The 19218-nt window shown below is 38.0% G+C and overlaps 2 protein-coding genes across 6 annotated transcripts in view; both read left to right on the top strand.

The window, feature by feature from the left end:
* Positions 1-19218, top strand: part of si:dkey-96f10.1 (6-phosphofructo-2-kinase/fructose-2,6-bisphosphatase) — a 265841-nt gene that overhangs the window by 217685 nt on the left and 28938 nt on the right. The gene's annotated exons all lie outside the window — the stretch shown is intronic.
* On the top strand, positions 128-18219 carry LOC137009230 (uncharacterized). Of its 2 annotated transcripts, none has more exons than XM_067371264.1 (11): positions 128-4799; positions 8005-8167; positions 9810-10002; positions 10102-10170; positions 10366-10464; positions 11823-11927; positions 12199-12477; positions 12582-12614; positions 14403-16350; positions 16487-16618; positions 16804-18219. In XM_067371264.1, exons 1-11 carry the CDS (start codon positions 4691-4693, stop codon positions 17022-17024), a joined length of 3351 nt encoding a protein of 1116 aa, XP_067227365.1. In that variant the 5' UTR covers positions 128-4690; the 3' UTR covers positions 17025-18219. The 2 variants fall into 2 exon arrangements, with proteins under 2 accessions (XP_067227365.1, XP_067227364.1); XM_067371263.1 differs by having other exon boundaries at positions 12079-12477; positions 16804-18216.

Raw genomic sequence — 19218 nt, 5'->3', positions numbered from 1 at the left:
TTTGTGCATACAATCTCTATGTAGGGGAGCTGTGTGTGTGTGTGTGTGTGTGTGTGTGTGTGTGTGTGTGTGTGTGTGTGTGTGTGTGTGTGTGTGTGTGTGTGTGTGTGTGTGTGTGTGTGTGTGTGTGTGTGTGTGTGTGTGTACCTACTTATGTCACTTTTGGGTACATTCACCAGGATACACACCAGTAAACTGGGGACCACCAAAAAAACTTGGGACATTTTGTATGTCCTCATTTGTTTGACCATATAATGGCATTCAGCATGCTCTAAAATGGTTTCCTGGCTTAAAATCTCATTTGTCCCAAAATTTCACTTTTATGTGATTTGTGTACTTAAAGTGTGTATGCCCCCCCACTAAAGTGTGTATAACACAGCGCCCTCTAGGAGAACTGCACTTCCGGAAAGATACACACTTTTGGGATTCTGACCAATCAGAGCGCAGGAAGATACTACGAGCGCGGGACTGGTGATCTGACCAATCAGAGACCAACACGTCACCAATAAAGATGGCGGAGGCAAAAACTATCATGAATATGAATGAATTGACATATAATCCACATTTAATTTGAGAAATATTCACAATAATTTGTGTTTAAATAAAAATAGACTCATTTGCAGGAGCTCTCATGCTTTATATTGGCATGTATTTTTAACTTTTAATCCTCGGAGTTTTGCGCTCGCATCAATGTGTGTGTAAAGATCGCGCCGCCCCGCCCCCGCCTAATGGAGACTATATCCGCGTACTGTAACTACAGTTTATTAATGTACGAACGAGTTTGAGGCGGGGACGACAGACATTACGTCATTTGAATATGAAACGTACATATTTCCTCCCAAAAGCGGAGGGAAAACTGTTTTAATCCGTCAAGCATGGTGATTTAGTTTATTTAATAAAATACACAAGCAACAAAAAGATTTGAAAACCTTCAAAATCGCTTGCTTTTATGAGTGATTTTATTTGCTTTAAGTGTTTTCTCCTACTTTGCGTTCTGCTGTTCCTCCATTAGTATCAGAGACAAGAGACAAGCACAGTACACAAATAACATAAAAAATATATATGTATATATAAAAAGATATGTGAAAAAAAAATATTATAATATTATATAGATAGGAGCAGTTACAGCAAACATTCTCTTTATATTTTATATATAATATAATAATTTATATTTATATATGATATTTATAATAATTAATATTATATATAATATAATAATTTTATATTTTATATTATATTATATATAACAGTTTCTCTCACTTTGGTGCATGTCTCCAATCACAACTAAAATTCTTACTTGTTCAACATCCACATTATAGTCTCTTGTTCACATCATAAATGCAGATTCTCATTCTCCGGAACAAATTGCAAATGCTTTGGTACATTTGTGCATTTGATGTACAAGTGTCAGATGTTTCCTACATTATCACTTGCTTATGTCAGGTTCATCAAAATATACTAGGTGTCGAATAGTTTTTATTTTCATAAGACATTAAATGCAAAATGGTTGAACTAGTCATAAACTGTCAAGCATATTTTCTATACATTTCTTTTAGACTTTTTTTGTCCTGAATTATTAAATTTCAGGGATGAATTTTGAATTTCAATAATGAAGGGGAATGTAATTCAAGCAATGATCAACAGTTCTCTAAAATATCTCAGATGCCATCTCATTTGGGAGGCACAGACAGAGCACAACACAGTGTTACACACTCTGTACATGAATGAACAACAAGGACACAAACAGAGTCAACAGACAGAAGAAGGAGTAAGGATGTGTGGTGGAAGGGTATGGAGGAGAACAGAGGAAGAGGTAGAAGAGGCCAAGACTGAGATGTTTCTGATGGAAATAAGAGCCACTGTTGTAGATCATGCTCTCAGTCATGACCTAAGGCCGAGACGGGTCAAAAGAGCCGAATGATGGGAGATGTGTTTGTAGACAGAACAGGTGTGAAATCAGATAATGTTCACTATGTACTGTTCACTACATAAACTGTAGACTGATGTAATGCTATGTTACTGCAGTCTACTTGCATTTTACATTATACAGTAAATATTACGGTGGCTGAGAGAGATCACCGCGCACAACTGAAGAAAACACATGCAAACAGAAAAAATGAACAAAACATCTTGATCAGTTTGACAACACACTTGCTGCAAATATTCACCCAAATACAGAAACTTGCTGCAGACAACACACATACAATGATGATGAAAACTTTCAGGTAATAGACAACACCACTGACAAGTGTTCATTGAACAAGCATGTTCCAGCCAGGTTCGTCACTTGTTTGGGGTACCCTTGAAACATTTCTTTGTCATCAGTTCTCCTCTGTCCAACAGTGAACAGAGCATTATTATAATTCAGGCAGCTATCATAAGTCCGATTGGGATGATCGCAACAGTCAAAGTATTTATTCCAGTTCCATCCAGTTGAGGATCATATTCATCACGCTGGAATGGACGGTTTGGTGATGATCTGTGCCACTGGCTGTCATTATATCACATGACATTGTAGCTACTGTAATATTTTGACAGACCACCAGAAAGTATATCTGAATCCTGTCTCATCCAGTCTAGAGTGACGTGTTCATACTGTTGAAATGTATGCCATACAGATAAAGTGCAGTCTTGTGTATTTTCAATCACTGACATCAAAATCGTATCCATATTACTTCTGAAAATACTGTCAGAGTGTCTTTGTGAACAATGATACAAGGACTTGTCATTCTGATGACACTGATATAAGGATTATGAACTGGTTACAGGCTATTGCAGGTAATTCATTGTGTGCTGTTATTTGTATGAACTGTTTTAAGAAATGCACATACTGGTTTACATCTTAAGGATGCATATGAATGAGAATATATAATAGGAGAGCAGTTACAGCAAACATTGTTTTATATTTAGAGAGAGAGCAGTTACAGTGTTTAGTATAAAAAGTGTTTAAAAGAATCATGACTCAAGCTGGGACGTTTACATGTTTGTTTACAGATTTATTTTGTTCATACTTTGATTTTAAAAGGCACTGGATGTGAAACCCCTGCTCCCCTAACACTAACCCTAACCCTAACCCTAGCCCTAGCTGAGAGCTGCAGACAGTGACACTGAGTGACTCGCCGCCCTTCCCCCACCGGCCTCTGATCGCGCGCGCGCCTCCCGCCCATCCCCCACAGCAGCAGCGCAGCAGCTTGAGTGCAGAGTGAGATGAGCTCTGAGGAGAGATCACAAGTGCTGCTCAAATTATGGAATAATCTGTCGTGGATATGCGTTTTTAAAGCACTTTTACAAGATCTAGCAGCTTTTCCTTCCTTTATATTTAATATAAAATACCATAAATTAAAAAAAAAAATGAAAGAAAATGCTGTTAATAAAGTGCACGTTAAAGTTTATTTTAGAGCCTCGAAATAATCCACACATCTCCCTGATTTTAACTCAAACATTTGATTAAATAGAATTAGTAAAAATTAAGATATGTGTTCCAAAGAGATCGTTTAAAAGTGATCATGTGCTCTGTCCATTAGAAAGACGTACGCCTCCGTTTTTATTTTATTTATTTTTTATTTAAGTTTGAAGAACCAGTACTGTGAATAAAACAAACAAAGATCTAGGTGTTTGCCAAAATATTTATTATGTCAAATAAATGTAGTCACAATTTCAACGTGAAATCCAAATACGTAACTACGTCATGCACGCACGTCAGCTGTGGATGTGTTTTCCCGGGAAATGCAGTCACATGGCATTGCTTGACGCGAAAAAGACGACAACCCCCATCAATGGACGCTGGAGAGGTGAGATCAAGTGTTGTCCCGAAAATGCATGATAACTAAAATACACTGTGAAATATGAAAGTTAGTAAGATGTATGTTTACTTTAGTGGTTAAATTATTTTCTGTTAATGTTTTATTTCTCGATTGTATTTGAGTTTGATTCTCATTTGATTTTTTTTTTTTTTTGCAATAAGGAAAAAAACAGTTTATTGCTTATTTGTAGGCATTGATGAGCAAATAGAATTTTGTTATATTTCATATAATATCTCTTTAGATTCTACAATTTAATCAGTGGTAGCCTGTTTTTCTCAATTTTTGTAAAATATCAACAGTATGTATTGTAATTTGAAATAATTAATTTTCATTTTTTATTATTTGATGTCATTTTTAATTTTATGTAATACATTATTTACACTTTTTTTTTTTTTTAGTGGAACACAAAAGTGTTTTTTTATTTATCTTCACAGAGCTTTTTTTGCACAATGACAGTACATAGACACTTTATAGTATTTTTTTATTCTGTGTGTCAAGCTCCAAAGCAGACAAAATAGTCCATATGAATCTATCAGGTTACTGACTGAAAATCTGTAGCTTTTAAATTAACATGAATATGGATTGATATCAATCATCTGGTCACAATGGTTTTTGGCATCAATGATATTGCTGTTTTTTTTTTATCTAAATGCCTGTTTTAGACTGGTCACATGTGCTGTCACTGCATAGAGCTCTGTATTACATTTAAAGATAAACTTTAGTGTTCCACAGAAAAACACAACACAGGTTTGGAACAACATGAGGATTAGTACAATAATTATGTACATTTTTGGGTGAACAATTCCAGTAAGATCAAAAAGATTTTTAAAAATGCTTATTTAATCCATTCACCTTATATTTCTTTTTATTTCTTTTTTCCAGAAATAATGCTGAAAAGCAAAAGGCGTAAAACACCTCTGCAGGATGCAGAGGATCACATGACCCATAGAACTGATAAGCCTGGGCTTCAAGAGCAGTTCATCAGCAAATATAAAGGCAAGTATTTATGACTAACCATATACACCAGTGGTTCTCAAACTTTTTTCCCAGTGGGCCGCACAATGGTCCAAGTGCAAGTCTCACGGTCCGCATATAATTTACATATGACGTCACCAATGCAAACCAATCAGATTTAATGTTATGGTATTAGCAGATAATACTATTATTATACTTAGATGTTGCACACAATAAATAACAAATAAAAACTAACTTACTGACATTAGCTTTACAATAATAATCAGTAATGCTCAATGAACACACAAACTGTAGGCTATATACATCACTTTAAGTTGCTATTTAATTCTGTATGACTTTATGACTCTCTTCAACATTATCGCAATAGTCACCAAACAATCACATAAACGCCTTAATAAGCAAATATTACTCAGCTCTTTTTACAAACAACAATGAGTGCACTGTAGGCTAATTACAATCTCTGACGATATCAAGCTTTCTGTCATGTCGCAATCCTTGGCGCAGCATCGGATCCGCTAGCGCGCGGCCGAGTTGGGCTCATTCCAGCCGCGGGTGCGCTGATGCGGTTATTTTTACTGATTTAAAATACATCAATCAAACACATCGAATTCACAGTTCAGTCTTTTGAAATTGTAGGTTTTGCTTGTCAAGTACTTTACTACAGAGCAAACAGGAAGGCTGCCCATCTCGCTCATTAACAGCAAACTGATTCTTCCATTCTTCTTACCTTTACTGCTGATGCTGCGACTCTTCTTGTTTGCTTGTGTTCCTTCATTTTATCTTCCACATTTTGTTTTTCTCCTTTAATAACAAATTTGACCATTTTGAGGCTTAAATTTACAAAATTAATGGCTACTGTTTGAACTCTTCCTAAGCGCACACTTGTGTTTGTTTCGTTAACTGAGTGATTGCGTCATTATTCTACATTGGCTGATGTCTGAAAATAATAAATGCTCACCAAAATTATTTTATATGACAAATAAAGCATTATAGCTCATTTATATTTTTTTAATTCGCTTTAATTTAAATTTTAAAACAAAAATAAATTGTATGCTACTTTTTAAAATTATTATTATTATTGTGGTCGGCATATCGCGGGCCGCATTTACATTTGTGACGGGCCGCAGGTTGAGAACCACTGCTCCACACCCATTCAAACGCTTACTGCGCGTGAAGTGTCGCGTCACGCAACTCGCGCCCAATTACATCAAAAGTAGCCTAAATGCTCACTGGATGTCATGGCAACTGAATCACGGAGGAAAACTTTAAATATCTCGCCTTCGCTTTAATTTCGGACCATCTCCAAAAAGACATAAAACACTAAACAAATGATTTTGACATGCGTTTATCAAAGTAGGAAATCCAGACTTTTAATCCCTTACACACAATTACTGCTGTTGAAATACGAAATGGAGGCGGGTCCGGATTGAATCCCCTCCGCGCTTTGAGAAGTGCTGATATACACGAATGGTTAGGTCTTGATGTCATTAATGCAGAATAACCTGCTTTACAAATAAAGTCTTGTAGTTTAAAGGGTTAGTTCACTCAAAATTGAAGTTTCTGTCATTAATTACTCACCCTCATGTTGTTCCACACCTGTAAGACCTTCATTCATCTTCAGAACACAAATTAAGATATTTTTGATAAAATCTGATGGCTCGGTGAGACCTCTAAAGCAACTAAAGACATATTTAAAACAGTCATGTGACTACAGTGGTTCAACCTTAATGTTATGAAGTGATGAGAATATTTTTTTGTGCACAGAAAAACAAAATAACCACTTTATTCAATAATATCTAGTGATGGGTGATTTTGGGCACACAAAAAGTATTGAACTGCTGTAGTCACATGATCTGTTTTAAATATGTCTTTAGTAGCTTTCTGAACACTGAAAAAGGAAATGATTTTGCTCTCAATGCAGGCCTCACTGAGCCATTGAATTTTATCAAAAATATCTTAATTTGTGTTCTGAAGATGAATGAAGGTCTTACGGGTGTGAAACGACATGAGGGTGAGTAATTAATGACAGAAATTTATTTTTGGGTAAACTGAACATTTAGGTGGTTATTGGTTTGTGTGTAAACCAGGACAATGGATCATTTTTATAATAGGGTTAGTTCAAATAATGTCATTTATTACTCACCCTCATGCCGTTCCATACCCGTAAGACCTTCAATAAGGTGATTCTTTTTTTTGGAGCTATCAGTATATCGTTGTGCATGATCATGTACATGATCAATGTTTTTTTAATTTTTTTTTTTATTATTATTGGGTTTTGGTTAAATTCCTGAAGTAAGGGCTGCTTTTTCACTTTTTTTTTTTCTAAGACACAAAATATACATCAGTAATACCCTCTTGTGATTTAAAAAAAAAAAAGAAGCTTTTACTTTAAAGGTAGTTGCTAACAAGTGTCTAAATGGGAGACAGAGGTTGTCTGGGACATTAAAAATCATCACCTGAACAGATAAAGTCATCTACTCACTAGTCACTTTCACAGCCTCGTTGTGTTTAGAGGTAGATTTAGGGATGTACACTGTACACAACCATTCAAACATACATTATAAGAATGCAAAACATTATACTTATTAAACAGGGAGATGGATTTTTAAAGTTTTACAGTTCCTGGAGGCACATTTATCAACAACAACAAAAAAACTCTTTATCTAAAGCCAAAAACCATCCATAAACATCCATACACCACAAAGACAAACTATCCAGAAGCGATGCATGTTAAACACAGAATTTTCTTTTAAAAATATTGCAACACAGACACGTACTAGACGAGTTGTTGAAGCTTAATCATGAGGACGATGAAGTTTTGCAACTGTGGTGTATTTAATAGGCAAACTTAAGCTTAGTTTCTGCAGCAATACAAAAGCCAGTTAAAACAACATATAGGGTTTTAGTTGAGGGAACCAGGGGTGTGTGAACTACAAAAATACGTCATCGCTGCAGCACTCTATTCTAAACTATATAAAGCCAAGATAATATTGTTTATGTATGAAAGAGTATAAAAATTTTAACTGTATAATTTTAAGACTTTAAAGTATAATGTAATGTATAAAAAGCACAGCATACTTAGAAATTTGCCTGGCTGTTGACTATTTTCATTCAGCAATTTCCCTTTTACATATAATGTACATCATATGGCAGAGAACTTTAAGTAATGATCAAAATGATAGTTGACTTAATAAACTGCTGAATCTAATGCATTTCTCCTCTTCAGGGCGTGGAGTTTTCACCACTAGAGCTTTTTTCAGGGGTGATTTCGTTCTTGAATACAGAGGTGAACTTCTGAGTTCAGAGGAAAGTCTTGACCGAACTGAACACTACACTGAGGCCGAGAACGCGTTCCTGTTTGATTTTCAGTGGCGTGGCAGAAATTGGTGGTGAGTACAGACCTGTTGGATTGATGTAGTAGAGATGCTAAAACATCTGGAACTGAAAGATACTTAGGGTGTGTTCATGTTTGTAGTTTGGTTTGCTTTGTTCGTTTGGTCTGGGTCCACTTAGCATTTCTATCGTCGAACCTAAAGGCATAATGATATGTTCACAACCTGATTGGTGGGCTTTTATGACAGAACTTGCCGCACATGCTGTGTGCGTAGCCTACATATGGTGGTATTTTGACCAGCTGAGAACTTGTGAAGAGTTTATAAAATGTGTAAAAGTCAAAACAGCGGCAGGAATCCCTCCGGTTCTGACACCTGTACTGAACTGTTATGGGCAACATCACGACTATGAAGAGAAAAAACAGGTATGCATGAGCATTCTGTCCTTTTTAGGGTCTCATCTTCCTGTTTTTGTTTCGTTTAGATCTCTTTGGTCCGTGTTGCGTTCATATTTCAGTCGAACTGCTCCAGAGTTTGTTTGGAAGTGGACCAAGACCCATCTTTTCAGTAGTCTCTGTCCACTTGTTTAGTGTGCACCAGGGTTCAGATAGCAGTGTTCACACGTTCTAATGAATGCTGCTTTTCCACTACATGGTACGGCTCGGCACGGCCCCTTAATTTTTATGGACTTTTATACATGGACTTTCCATTGACTTCCATTATACAGCTGACAGACAGCAACGGTTTAAGTTAAAAATCGTAATTTGTGTTCTACTGAAGAAACAGTCACCTACATCATGGATGCGCTGGGGGTAAGCAGATAAACATTTCTATTTTTGGGTGAACTATCCCTTTAAATAGCACCACTTCGGTTGAGGTTCCAAACGTGCCATACTGATACTGAAATGTGACGTGTAAGCACTGAAGATCACTGATTTGTCAGAGAGTATAACAGCATCCGCAGAGACACTAGATTGGATTTACCACACCAGCTAGATTTAATTCTAGCGGGTTTGCTGCCTTGTGTTTTTTAATCGACTTGCTTTAAATGACCATCACATGCAACTTGAAAAAAGAAACGCCTCTATCGTGGTCAGTAGACGAGGTGGCAGCACAACTGTAATGATCAGACTATAATCCCAATCACTTTGAAGCGGTACTAACTGCAGTGGAAGAACAAACCGAGCGAGTTGAGTCGTACCGCACAGTGAGAAAGTGCCATAAAAGAGCAATGGCACCAGGGTTCATTTTAATCTAAACAAACATGCCAAGTGTGAACACACCCTTAATACTTAAAATTAACCATGAACTGACTTGAAGGCTGCTGAGTGCAGTTTCTTTGAGTCATCAATATTCGTTTTTAACCGTATTCCCAAAAGAGAACAAAATGGTGAATGTTAGATGCATTTGTCTGCTGAGAGGATGTTGCCATACACTATCCGATAGATCCGTGGTTCTCAGACCCTCCTCTCTGCAGATTCTGTTTGTCTCCTTAACCTGACACACTCGGTTGAGTTCATAGAGCTGTGTCCTGATGATCAGCTGATGGTCTGAATCAGGTAGATTAAAAAACGAGACATACAACTTATGCAGAGCGGTGGGTTTCCAGGGCTTGAGTTCAGAACCACTTAAAAATAACTCTACTTGTCTAGCATATATAAGATTACAAGTATTGAGTAATAATTTTATGTCTTTATAGCATGGATGCATCTAAAGAAGATGGTTCCTTGGGAAGACTTGTAAATGATGAACACAGAAATCCTACTTGCAAAATGAGAACCCTTGAAGTGAGCAGTAAACCTCACCTGTGTCTCTTTGCTGTGCGAGACATTCTACCAGGAGAAGAAATCACCTACAATTACGGAGACTCAGACTGGCCATGGCGAGTCAAGGTACTATCAAAAAAATGATAGAAAGATTGATCAGTAATTCAGGATAATCTTTTACTATCTGATTAGTTACCATGTGATTGTGGTCTCATATTTCTCAAGCCTTTGAATCAAGCATCAACTGAATCCTCTGATAAAAAGCCATCCATCAGTTTGGGTCCGCAGAGATCGGTAAGTCCACTTTAAAACATCTGTATCATTATTCTATATTATTGTCTCTTTTGTGAGTAGTGTGTCTGGGTGTTAACAGAAGGAAAGGAGTGATAGATAAAGTTACTGTAGGACAGCTAGATTAATTACTGGTTTTTCTGTTCTATACAAACATTTCTGATTTTTATATTCACTGGTTCCTTTTCTGGCATCTAGCCCCATTGTGCTGCTCCTGTTTCTTCACCTGGATTGGACGAGGTGAACAGCAGTGGTCCACATAAGCAGTCAGGCAAAGCAAGAACATCAAGAAAAACGGTAACTGTCTCATAATGCAGCAACTATTAGATGATTTCTGGGAAAAACTGTTGATATTTGAAATCGACACCCAAACAACCACACCCCTCCCTTCATTGCTCCGCCCCCAAAATACTGAACACCCTATTCAACACAGGCAACTACTAACAGCTGGTGCACAGGTGTTCAACTAGAAAAGATCTTTATCGCTGGCAGACCGTAGGATGCATTAGAAGGTTTGTTTTTAGTTGATTGTAGGTGCGTGTCCACTTCATCCAGCACACTTTGTGTAAACGCTCCAAATGGTACAAAATAATATTTTGTCATTAGAAATGTAATTTCTGTGAAAAGAAATGTAAAAAGTTAAAGAGGTTCCTTCCTGGTCTGGAAGGAACCACTGCGGAGAAGCACAGTATCTGTGTGACTCTTCATAGACATAAACAGAGAGAAGTAGCTCCAGCTACAATGTTCTTTAGACACATGCAGTTATGTTTATTAACCGCTCAAGCACCAAAAGTTATGGAATGTAAATGTAGTCTTACTACCTTACTACCCACCTCTGCTAGTTACCTAGTTATTGTCACAATTTTATTTTCAATATTGTTAATGTACATTTTATGTTTGTTTAAAGGGTTAGTTCAAATAATGTCATTAATTACTCACCCTCATGTCATTCCACACCTTTAATTTTCAGAACACAAATTAAGATAATTTTAATTAAATCTGATGGCTCAGTGAGGCCTCCATTCAAAACAATGACATTTCCTCTCTCAAGATCCATTAATGTACTAAAAACACATTTAAATCAGTTCATGTGAGTACAGTGATTCAATATTAATATTATAAAGTGACGAGAATATTTTTGTGGACCAAAAAAACTAAATAACGACTTTTCGACAATATAGTGATGGGCCGATTTCAAAACACTGCTTTGGAGCTTTATGAATCCAAAGTCACGTGATTTCAGCATTTTAGCCGTTTGATAGGAGATCCGAGTCACTGATTCGATTTGTGAAGCTCTGAAGCAGTGTTTTGAAATCAGCCCATCACTATATTGTCAAAGTCGTTATTTTTTTTGTTTGGTGCACAAAAAGTATTCTTGTCACTTTATAATATTAATATTGAACCACTGTACTCACATGAACTGATTTAAATATGTTTTTAGTACATTAATGGATCTTGAAAGAGGAAATGTTATTGCATTGAATGCAGGCCTCACTGAGCCATCGGATTTAATCAAAAATATATTAATTTGTATTCTGAAGATTAACAAAGGTCTTACGGGTGTGGAACAATATGAGGGTGAGTAATTAATGACATTATTTTCATTTTTGGGTGAACTAACCCTTTATGCTAAATACTTCTTTATATATCCACAGAAGCGGTTTCAATCAAGACTGGCAAAATTAAGAAAACATCATGAAGATTGCTATGAACGTTTTAACAGAGCAGAAACTGAAAAGGAACGCAATAAGATTGCTAAAGTAAGATTGAGTAATATGTCAACATCATAACAATACTCTGTGATCAACACCTCAGTCCATTAACAGGCTAATTATTTTAATATTAATTAATAGTTTCTTTTGCTTGTAGACCTTATGTTTTTATTCAGATTATATTTTCAAACTGTTACAGTCATCCTTAGTTGTGTCCACAACTGATGCATCCTCTTCATCACCACCCTGTGCTGTGTCCACCTCTGTAATGACCTCATCAACGTCACCACCTCCTGCACCACCAACGTCACCTGCGCAGCCCTCGTCGTCCTCATCCTCGCCTGCGCAGCCCTCGTCGTCCTCATCCTCGCCTGCGCAGCTCTCGTCGACCTCCTCCTCTCCTGCGCAGCCCTCGTCGTCCTCATCCTCGCCTTCTCAGCCCTCGTCATCCTCATCCTCGCCTGCGCAGCCCTCATCATCCTCATCCAGCCCAGCACAGCCTCCATCTTCTCCTGCTCCACCCTTATCTTCACCCTGTGCTGTATCCACACCTGTGGTTCTCTCATCACAGATGTCTAAGACACTCTCATTAAGAGAGGTGGGTATCTTCATTTGCTCAATTATTGGGATGGTCTGGGTGTATTGGACTGGTAGGACTAAATTAAATATTATTTTTATTTGTTTGTATTTCTCCTCTTCCAGGTACCCTCTTTAAGGCTATCAAGAAAAAGACAGGTATGTGACTTGCCATGTAACTCTTTATACACTGCGTTCCAAATTATTATGCAAGAGACAAAACAGTAAGATTTCTGTACAATAAACATTCAGATTTTAGTTTTTCTAAGAAAATGTTTGTTTGTTTGTTTATTTATCCATGTCTTTTTAGATAACTGGTATCAATCTCAGACAAAATAATTTGCCAGGTCTATGGAAACCCTACTTAGAGGTTGTTCCACATTATTAAGCAAGTCAGAGTTCTCATGCAATATGAGGAGGAAGAACGATCTTTCTGAAGATGAAAAGCATGAAATGGTGCAATGTTGTGCAAAAGGCATGAAAACAACTAATATTGTGTGAAACTGAATGGAGATTATCAAATTATCATAAGATTTGTGAGTGATTTAGAGCACAGCAGAACTCGGTCAGATAAAGGCTTATTAATGAAAGTTCCTGTCAAAAAAATTAACTGTATTAAAAGGGCAGCTATAAAAAAGCCAGTGTTGAGCAGCAAACAGGTATTTGAAGCTTCTGGTGTCTCTGGAGTCTTGAGAAGCTCTCCATGCAGGCTGGCAGTTGTGCGTAAAGATGCATTTCAGCCACTCCAAACCAAACCTCACAAAGAGAAACATTAACAGTTGGTGAAGAAATACATTTTCAAACAGATTTATTGCTGTGATGTTTTTTTGCAGCATGGGATAGTGCATTGTACAAATAGTGCATTGTACTGTGCACTATCCTCCTTTTTATACCATAGCTGAAAATGAATTATTATGAACTCCACATATCTTGCAAAAGTCATTTTAATACCCTCCATCTCACTTTCTAGTATTCCAGCCCAAACAATCAGCCACCAGCTCCTTGCTGACATCGCAGTCTTGCTGGAACGTGGTGGCCATTCACCAACCATCCAGAAATCCATCCATTTAGACCATCCATTGTAGTACGGCATTAGTCAGTGAATAAAACTATTTAAAAATGAGTCTTCATGTATTTCTAAACCCACTGTAAATGTTTCTCTTTGTGAGGTTTGGTTTGGAGTGGCTGAAATGCATCTTTACGCACAACTGCCAGCCTGCATGGAGAGCTTCTTGAGACTCCAGAGACACCAGCAGCTTCAAATACCTGTTTGCTGCTCAACACTGGCTTTTTTATATAGCTGCCCTTTTAATACAGTTAATTTTTTTGACAGGAACTTTCCTCAACAAGCCTTTATCTGACTGAGTCCTGCTGTGCTCTAAATCACTCACAAATCTTATGATAATTTGATAATCTCCATTCAATTTCACACAATATTAGTTGTTTTCATGCCTTTTGCACAACATTGCACCATTTCATGCTTTTCATCTTCAGGAAGATCTTTCTTCCTCTCCATATTGCATGAGAACTGTGACTTGCTTAATAATGTGGAACAACCTCTAAGTAGGGTTTCCATAGACCTGGCAAATTATTTTGTCTGAGGTTGATACCAGTTATCTAAAAAGACATGGATAAATAAACAAACAAACATTTTCTTAGAAAAACTAAAATCTGAATGTTTATTGTACAGAAATCTTACTGATTTGTCTCTTGCATAATAATTTGGAACGCAGTGTATACTCAAATCATTTTCATAGTTATGACTTTACTTGCCTACAATCCAGGAAATGTAATTTTACGGGAACTGCTGCCATGCCCACTATGCTCACATACGATCTCTTCTGTTAGATTCTGGCAGTGGTATACTCATGTGATCACTAAAAAAGTAGTTGGAAAAAAACAACATTTGGAATTATTTGAGTAAGTGTTCATTTTTTTCTCATTCAGTATTCAGGAAGTGCCATCAGTGACTACAGCGATGTCACAGACTACAGTGATGTTGACTACATACCAAAAATCAACTCTGATGAATCGGATGGTAGTTCTTCTGGACATGACATGGGTAAAAGTGCTTTGATGCATCCAAAATCACTCAAAGAGGCTGGTAGTTCATCTAATCAATTTGTGACGGCACCATCACCAAAAAAGATGAAATGCCAAACTAAAGAGACAAACACCTTGTCTGGTGATAAGACTTTTATTCAGTCCATGCCATCACCAAAGCAGGAATGCAAGACATACAAGAAGAAGCAGTATTGCCTTTATTGCTCTAAGCCATATTCAAAAATGGCAAGACATCTTGAATTTGTCCATCGCAACGAAGTGGAGGTTGTAAAGGCAGTAGCATATCCAAAAAATTCAAAGGAACGACGAGTCCAGTTAAACCACCTTAGAAAAAGGGGCAACTTTGCCCACAACACAGATGTTGTGAGACAAGGACATGGGGAGATGATTGCCTGTTACCGTCCAAAAAAAGGAAAAAGAGCCAAAGAATTTATTCACTGCATTTACTGCCAAGGGCTTTACAACAAGAGTAGCCTTTGGAAACATATCAAAACCTGTCCTCTGAAACCTAAAGATGATGAAGCCCAGGGCAGGAAAAGAGTTCGATCTCTGTGTGCTCTGAACACACCAGTTGGCTTAGAAGTAAGCACAGGTTTCAAGAAAGTACTATCCTTTATGAACTATGATGACGTTTCACGCGTAGTCCATTCCGACATATGCATCATGCAGCTGGGGCAGCACATGTTCAACAGGATGGGGTCTGATGTGACCAGACATGACTACATCAGGCAGAAGATGAGAGAAGTTGGCAGACTTCTTCTTGAAGCAAGGAAGTTTACACCACTGAGAACAATGGTAGACTTCATCATACCAGCAAACTTCAAACATGTCATAGCAGCTGTTAAAGTTGTATCTGGCTACGATGAAGAGAAAAACTTCTACCGTATTCCTTCTTTAGCTCTCAAACTTGGGCATTCTTTAAACAAGATCTGTAGCATTGTTGAGAGCAACGCCATGATGTATGGAGATCATGACCGTGCTGAGTGTGCTCGAGACTTCAGGAAAATACACCAGGCAAGGTGGAATGAGTACATTTCTGCTGGTGCTATAACTACTTTGAAAGAAGCCAAGTGGAACACACCACAGATCATTCCTTTCACTCAGGACGTCAAAGTCCTACATGCACATCTTGACAAGAAACACAATGAGCTCCTAAGTAAGCTCAGAACTTGCCCTTCTGCTGACAGCTATGCTGCTCTAGCCAAAGTCACGCTGTCCCAGGTCATCCTGTTCAACAGAAGAAGAGAAGGTGAGGTGTCCCGGATGCTTTTGTCAGCTTTTAAAAGCAGGGATTCTTCTGAGCTACACAAAGACATCGCCATCTGTCTGTCTGAGTTTGAGAGGAAGCTGTGCCTGCACTTCACCAGAGTTGAGATCCGTGGTAAACGGGGGAGAAAGGTTCCTGTGCTCCTCAAGCCTTCGATGGTTACTGCCATGGAGCTGCTCGTTGAAACACGTGAGGTTTGTGGCGTTCCAGCAGAGAATCCCTTTATGTTTGCCAGATGTGGAGCGATGTCTGCCTACAGAGGAGGAGAGTGCATCAATAAAGCTGCTTGTGAATGTGGCATAAAGAATCCCGAAGCGCTGTCATCAACCAGGCTCAGGAAACACATAGCAACCATGTCGAAAGTTCTGAACCTTGATGAGAATGAAGCAGACCAGCTGGCTGATTTCCTTGGTCACGATATTAGAATCCACAGACAGTATTACCGGTTACCAGAGGGGACACTGCAGCTGGCAAAAATGAGTAAAGTCCTAATGGCCATGGAGAAAGGAACACTGTCTGACTTCAAAGGAAAGAAACTTGACGACATTGAAATTGACCCAAATGGTATGAGTATACTTGGACGGTCTGTGTGTGTCTGTGCTGTATATATTTGCAAAAAACTGTACATTATCATATGTTACAGATGCTAAGTATAATCAATAAACTGTTGATTTTTTTTATTTTTTTATCAACTGTTTAGAGCAACTTGAGGCTCAAGGTGATTCCATGTCAAGTGATGAGGAGGATTACAGTGACGTATCTCAGACAACCGCACCAGCAGAGACTGATCCACCTGTTCAATCTGATCAATCTGTTTCACAAGAGGATCAAGGTAAGAAAAATCTCTAAACTACACGCACAATAATCATCAAATAACCATAAATTAGCTCCAAGCAGCAATATCCATCCAAGGGCTTTTCAAAATTCAGAAAAATCTACACATTAGGACATATGTATGATTTGGTCATACTCACTGATTTAGTTGTTATGAGAATTACATTTTTAATTATTCCATAGGTTCTTCAAACGCTCCAAAAAAGAAATGGGAGGACAATGAGGTAAAAGCAGTAGAGAGACACATGATGAAGTTCATCAAGACATGCAAAGTTCCTGGTAAGCAAGACTGTGAAAAATGCATTCACGCAGAGCCAGAAGCTTTGAAGCAGCGAACATGGACTGGTGTGAAAAATTATGTGCGGAACAGGATCACGACTCTTAAAAGAAAGGGTGGTTTGTGAGGAGGCACAAACACAAAAACACTTCAGTGCCTTTTATAACTTCTTTACTGTAAAAAAATAAATATATAATATATAAAAATACTGTAAAAATATAATATGATGTGGAAAGTGTTAAAAGTATTATTTGACTTATTTGTCTGAAGAGAGTGGCTCAACTAGCGACCAGCTCATTGAAGGTGCTGTACATTAACGTTGTTAGCAAAAGACTGTACTGCGATGTTACATAAACTAATCAAAAATAATCTGTACCATTTATCCCAAGTAAAATAATCCCATATTAGCTCTTATAAATATATTTTACATGCCATCTTAACACTTTGCACATCATTCTCTTTTTGTAATAAATGGAGGAAAATTAAAAGAAATTAGGATAAAGGTGTAGAAATTGTTTTGAGGATGGAATGAATCAGAATATCAAGAAAGTAAGAAGGAGTATAAGAACACTAATGAAGACAGAATAGTTCATTTTCAATGTTCTGTTTTCATTGTTCAGTTACAATGAAGTTCGATGGAATGTCACTAAACTTTCTATATGTCATAAATATAAAGGATGAGGTAAAGGGGATAAGGGGGAGGAGCGAATGTAAAGGTTGTGAAAAGAGGGAGGAGCGAATGTAAAGGTTGTGAAAAGAGGGAGGAGCGAATGTAAAGGTTGTGGGAAAGAGGGAGGAGCGAATGTAAAGGGGATGAAAAGAGGGAGGAGCGAATGTAAAGGGAATGAAAAGAGGGAGGAGCGAATGTAAAGGGAATGAAAAGAGGGAGGAGCGAATGTAAAGGGGATGAAGAGGGAGGAGCGAATGTAAAGGTTGTGAAAAGAGGGAGGAGCGAATGTAAAGGGGATGAAAAGAGGGAGGACCGAATGTAAAGATTGTGAAAAGAGGGAGGAGCGAATGTAAAGGGGATGAAAAGAGGGAGGAGCGAATGTAAAGGTTGTGAAAAGAGGGAGGAGTGAATGTAAAGGTTGTGAAAAGAGGGAGGAGCGAATGTAAAGGTTGTGAAAGAGGGAGGGGCGAACGTAAAGGGGATGAAAAGAGGGAGGAGCGAATGTAAAGATTGTGAAAAGAGGGAGGAGCGAATGTAAAGGGATGAAAAGAGGGAGGAGTGAATGTAAAGATTGTGAAAAGAGGGAGGAGCGAATGTAAAGGTTGTGAAAAGAGGGAGGAGCGAATGTAAAGATTGTGAAAAGAGGGAGGAGCGAATGTAAAGGTTGTGAAAAGAGGGAGGAGCGAATGTAAAGGGGATGAAAAGAGGGAGGAGTGAATGTAAAGGTTGTGAAAAGAGGGAGGAGCGAATGTAAAGGGGATGAAAAGAGGGAGGAGCGAATGTAAAGGTTGTGAAAAGAGGGAGGAGCGAATGTAAAAGGGATGAAGAGAGGGAGGAGCGAATGTAAAGGTTGTGAAAAGAGGGAGGAGCGAATGTAAAAGGGATGAAGAGAGGGAGGAGCGAATGTAAAAGGGATGAAGAGAGGGAGGAGCGAATGTAAAGGTTGTGAAAAGAGGGAGGAGCGAATGTAAAAGGGATGAAGAGAGGGAGGAGCGAATGTAAAAGGGATGAAGAGAGGGAGGAGCGAATGTAAAGGTTGTGGAAAGGGGAGGAGTGAATGTAAAGGGGATGAAAAGAGGGAGGAGCGAATGTAAAGGTTGTGAGAAGAGCGAGTGAATGTAAAGGGAAGGAGGAGGGTGAAGGTAAAGGAGGAAGTAGAGAGATTTTAAAGATGGGTGAATGGAGGAAGTACGGAAGCCTCCAAGTTAGTGCTAGTTTTGCATTTTCATTGTTGTCCTTTGTAAATTGTTTTTTTTTCTTATCTTTTTTAATTTCTGTTATTCGCCACAATGTGTTGTTATTGTTAATATTAAAGACTCATTTAATCAGTTTGTCTCACTAGAGTCCTCAAAGAGTCATTTTATCGGATTTTGTGTCTCACTAGAGTCCTCAAAGAGTCATTTTATCGGATTTTGTGTATGACTAGAGTCCCCAAAGAGTCATTTTATCAGAGTGTGTGTCTCACTAGAGTCCCCAAAGAGTCATTTTATCAGATTTTGTGTATCACTAGAGTCCCCAAAAAGTCATTTTATCGGATTTGTGTCTCACTAGAGTCCCCAAAGAGTCATTTTATCGGAGTGTGTGTATGACTAGAGTCCTCAAAGAGTCATTTTATCAGATTTTGTGTATCACTAGAGTCCTCAAAGAGTCA

This window comes from Chanodichthys erythropterus, chromosome 20, assembly GCF_024489055.1.
Source record: "Chanodichthys erythropterus isolate Z2021 chromosome 20, ASM2448905v1, whole genome shotgun sequence".
Taxonomy (NCBI): Eukaryota; Metazoa; Chordata; class Actinopteri; order Cypriniformes; family Xenocyprididae; genus Chanodichthys; species Chanodichthys erythropterus.
Note: the sequence above shows the minus strand (reverse complement) of the source record. Positions and strands in the feature narration are given on the sequence as shown.

Excerpts from the sequence above, each read along its gene's own strand:
- LOC137009230 (XM_067371263.1), top strand. The coding sequence starts at position 4,691 with ATGCTGAAAAGCAAAAGGCGTAAAACACCTCTGCAGGATGCAGAGGAT. Across the intron at positions 10,171-10,365 it reads GTTTGGGTCCGCAGAGATCG|CCCCATTGTGCTGCTCCTGT; the intron begins GTAAGTCCACTT and ends TCTGGCATCTAG. Across the intron at positions 16,351-16,486 it reads CATTGAAATTGACCCAAATG|AGCAACTTGAGGCTCAAGGT; the intron begins GTATGAGTATAC and ends TCAACTGTTTAG.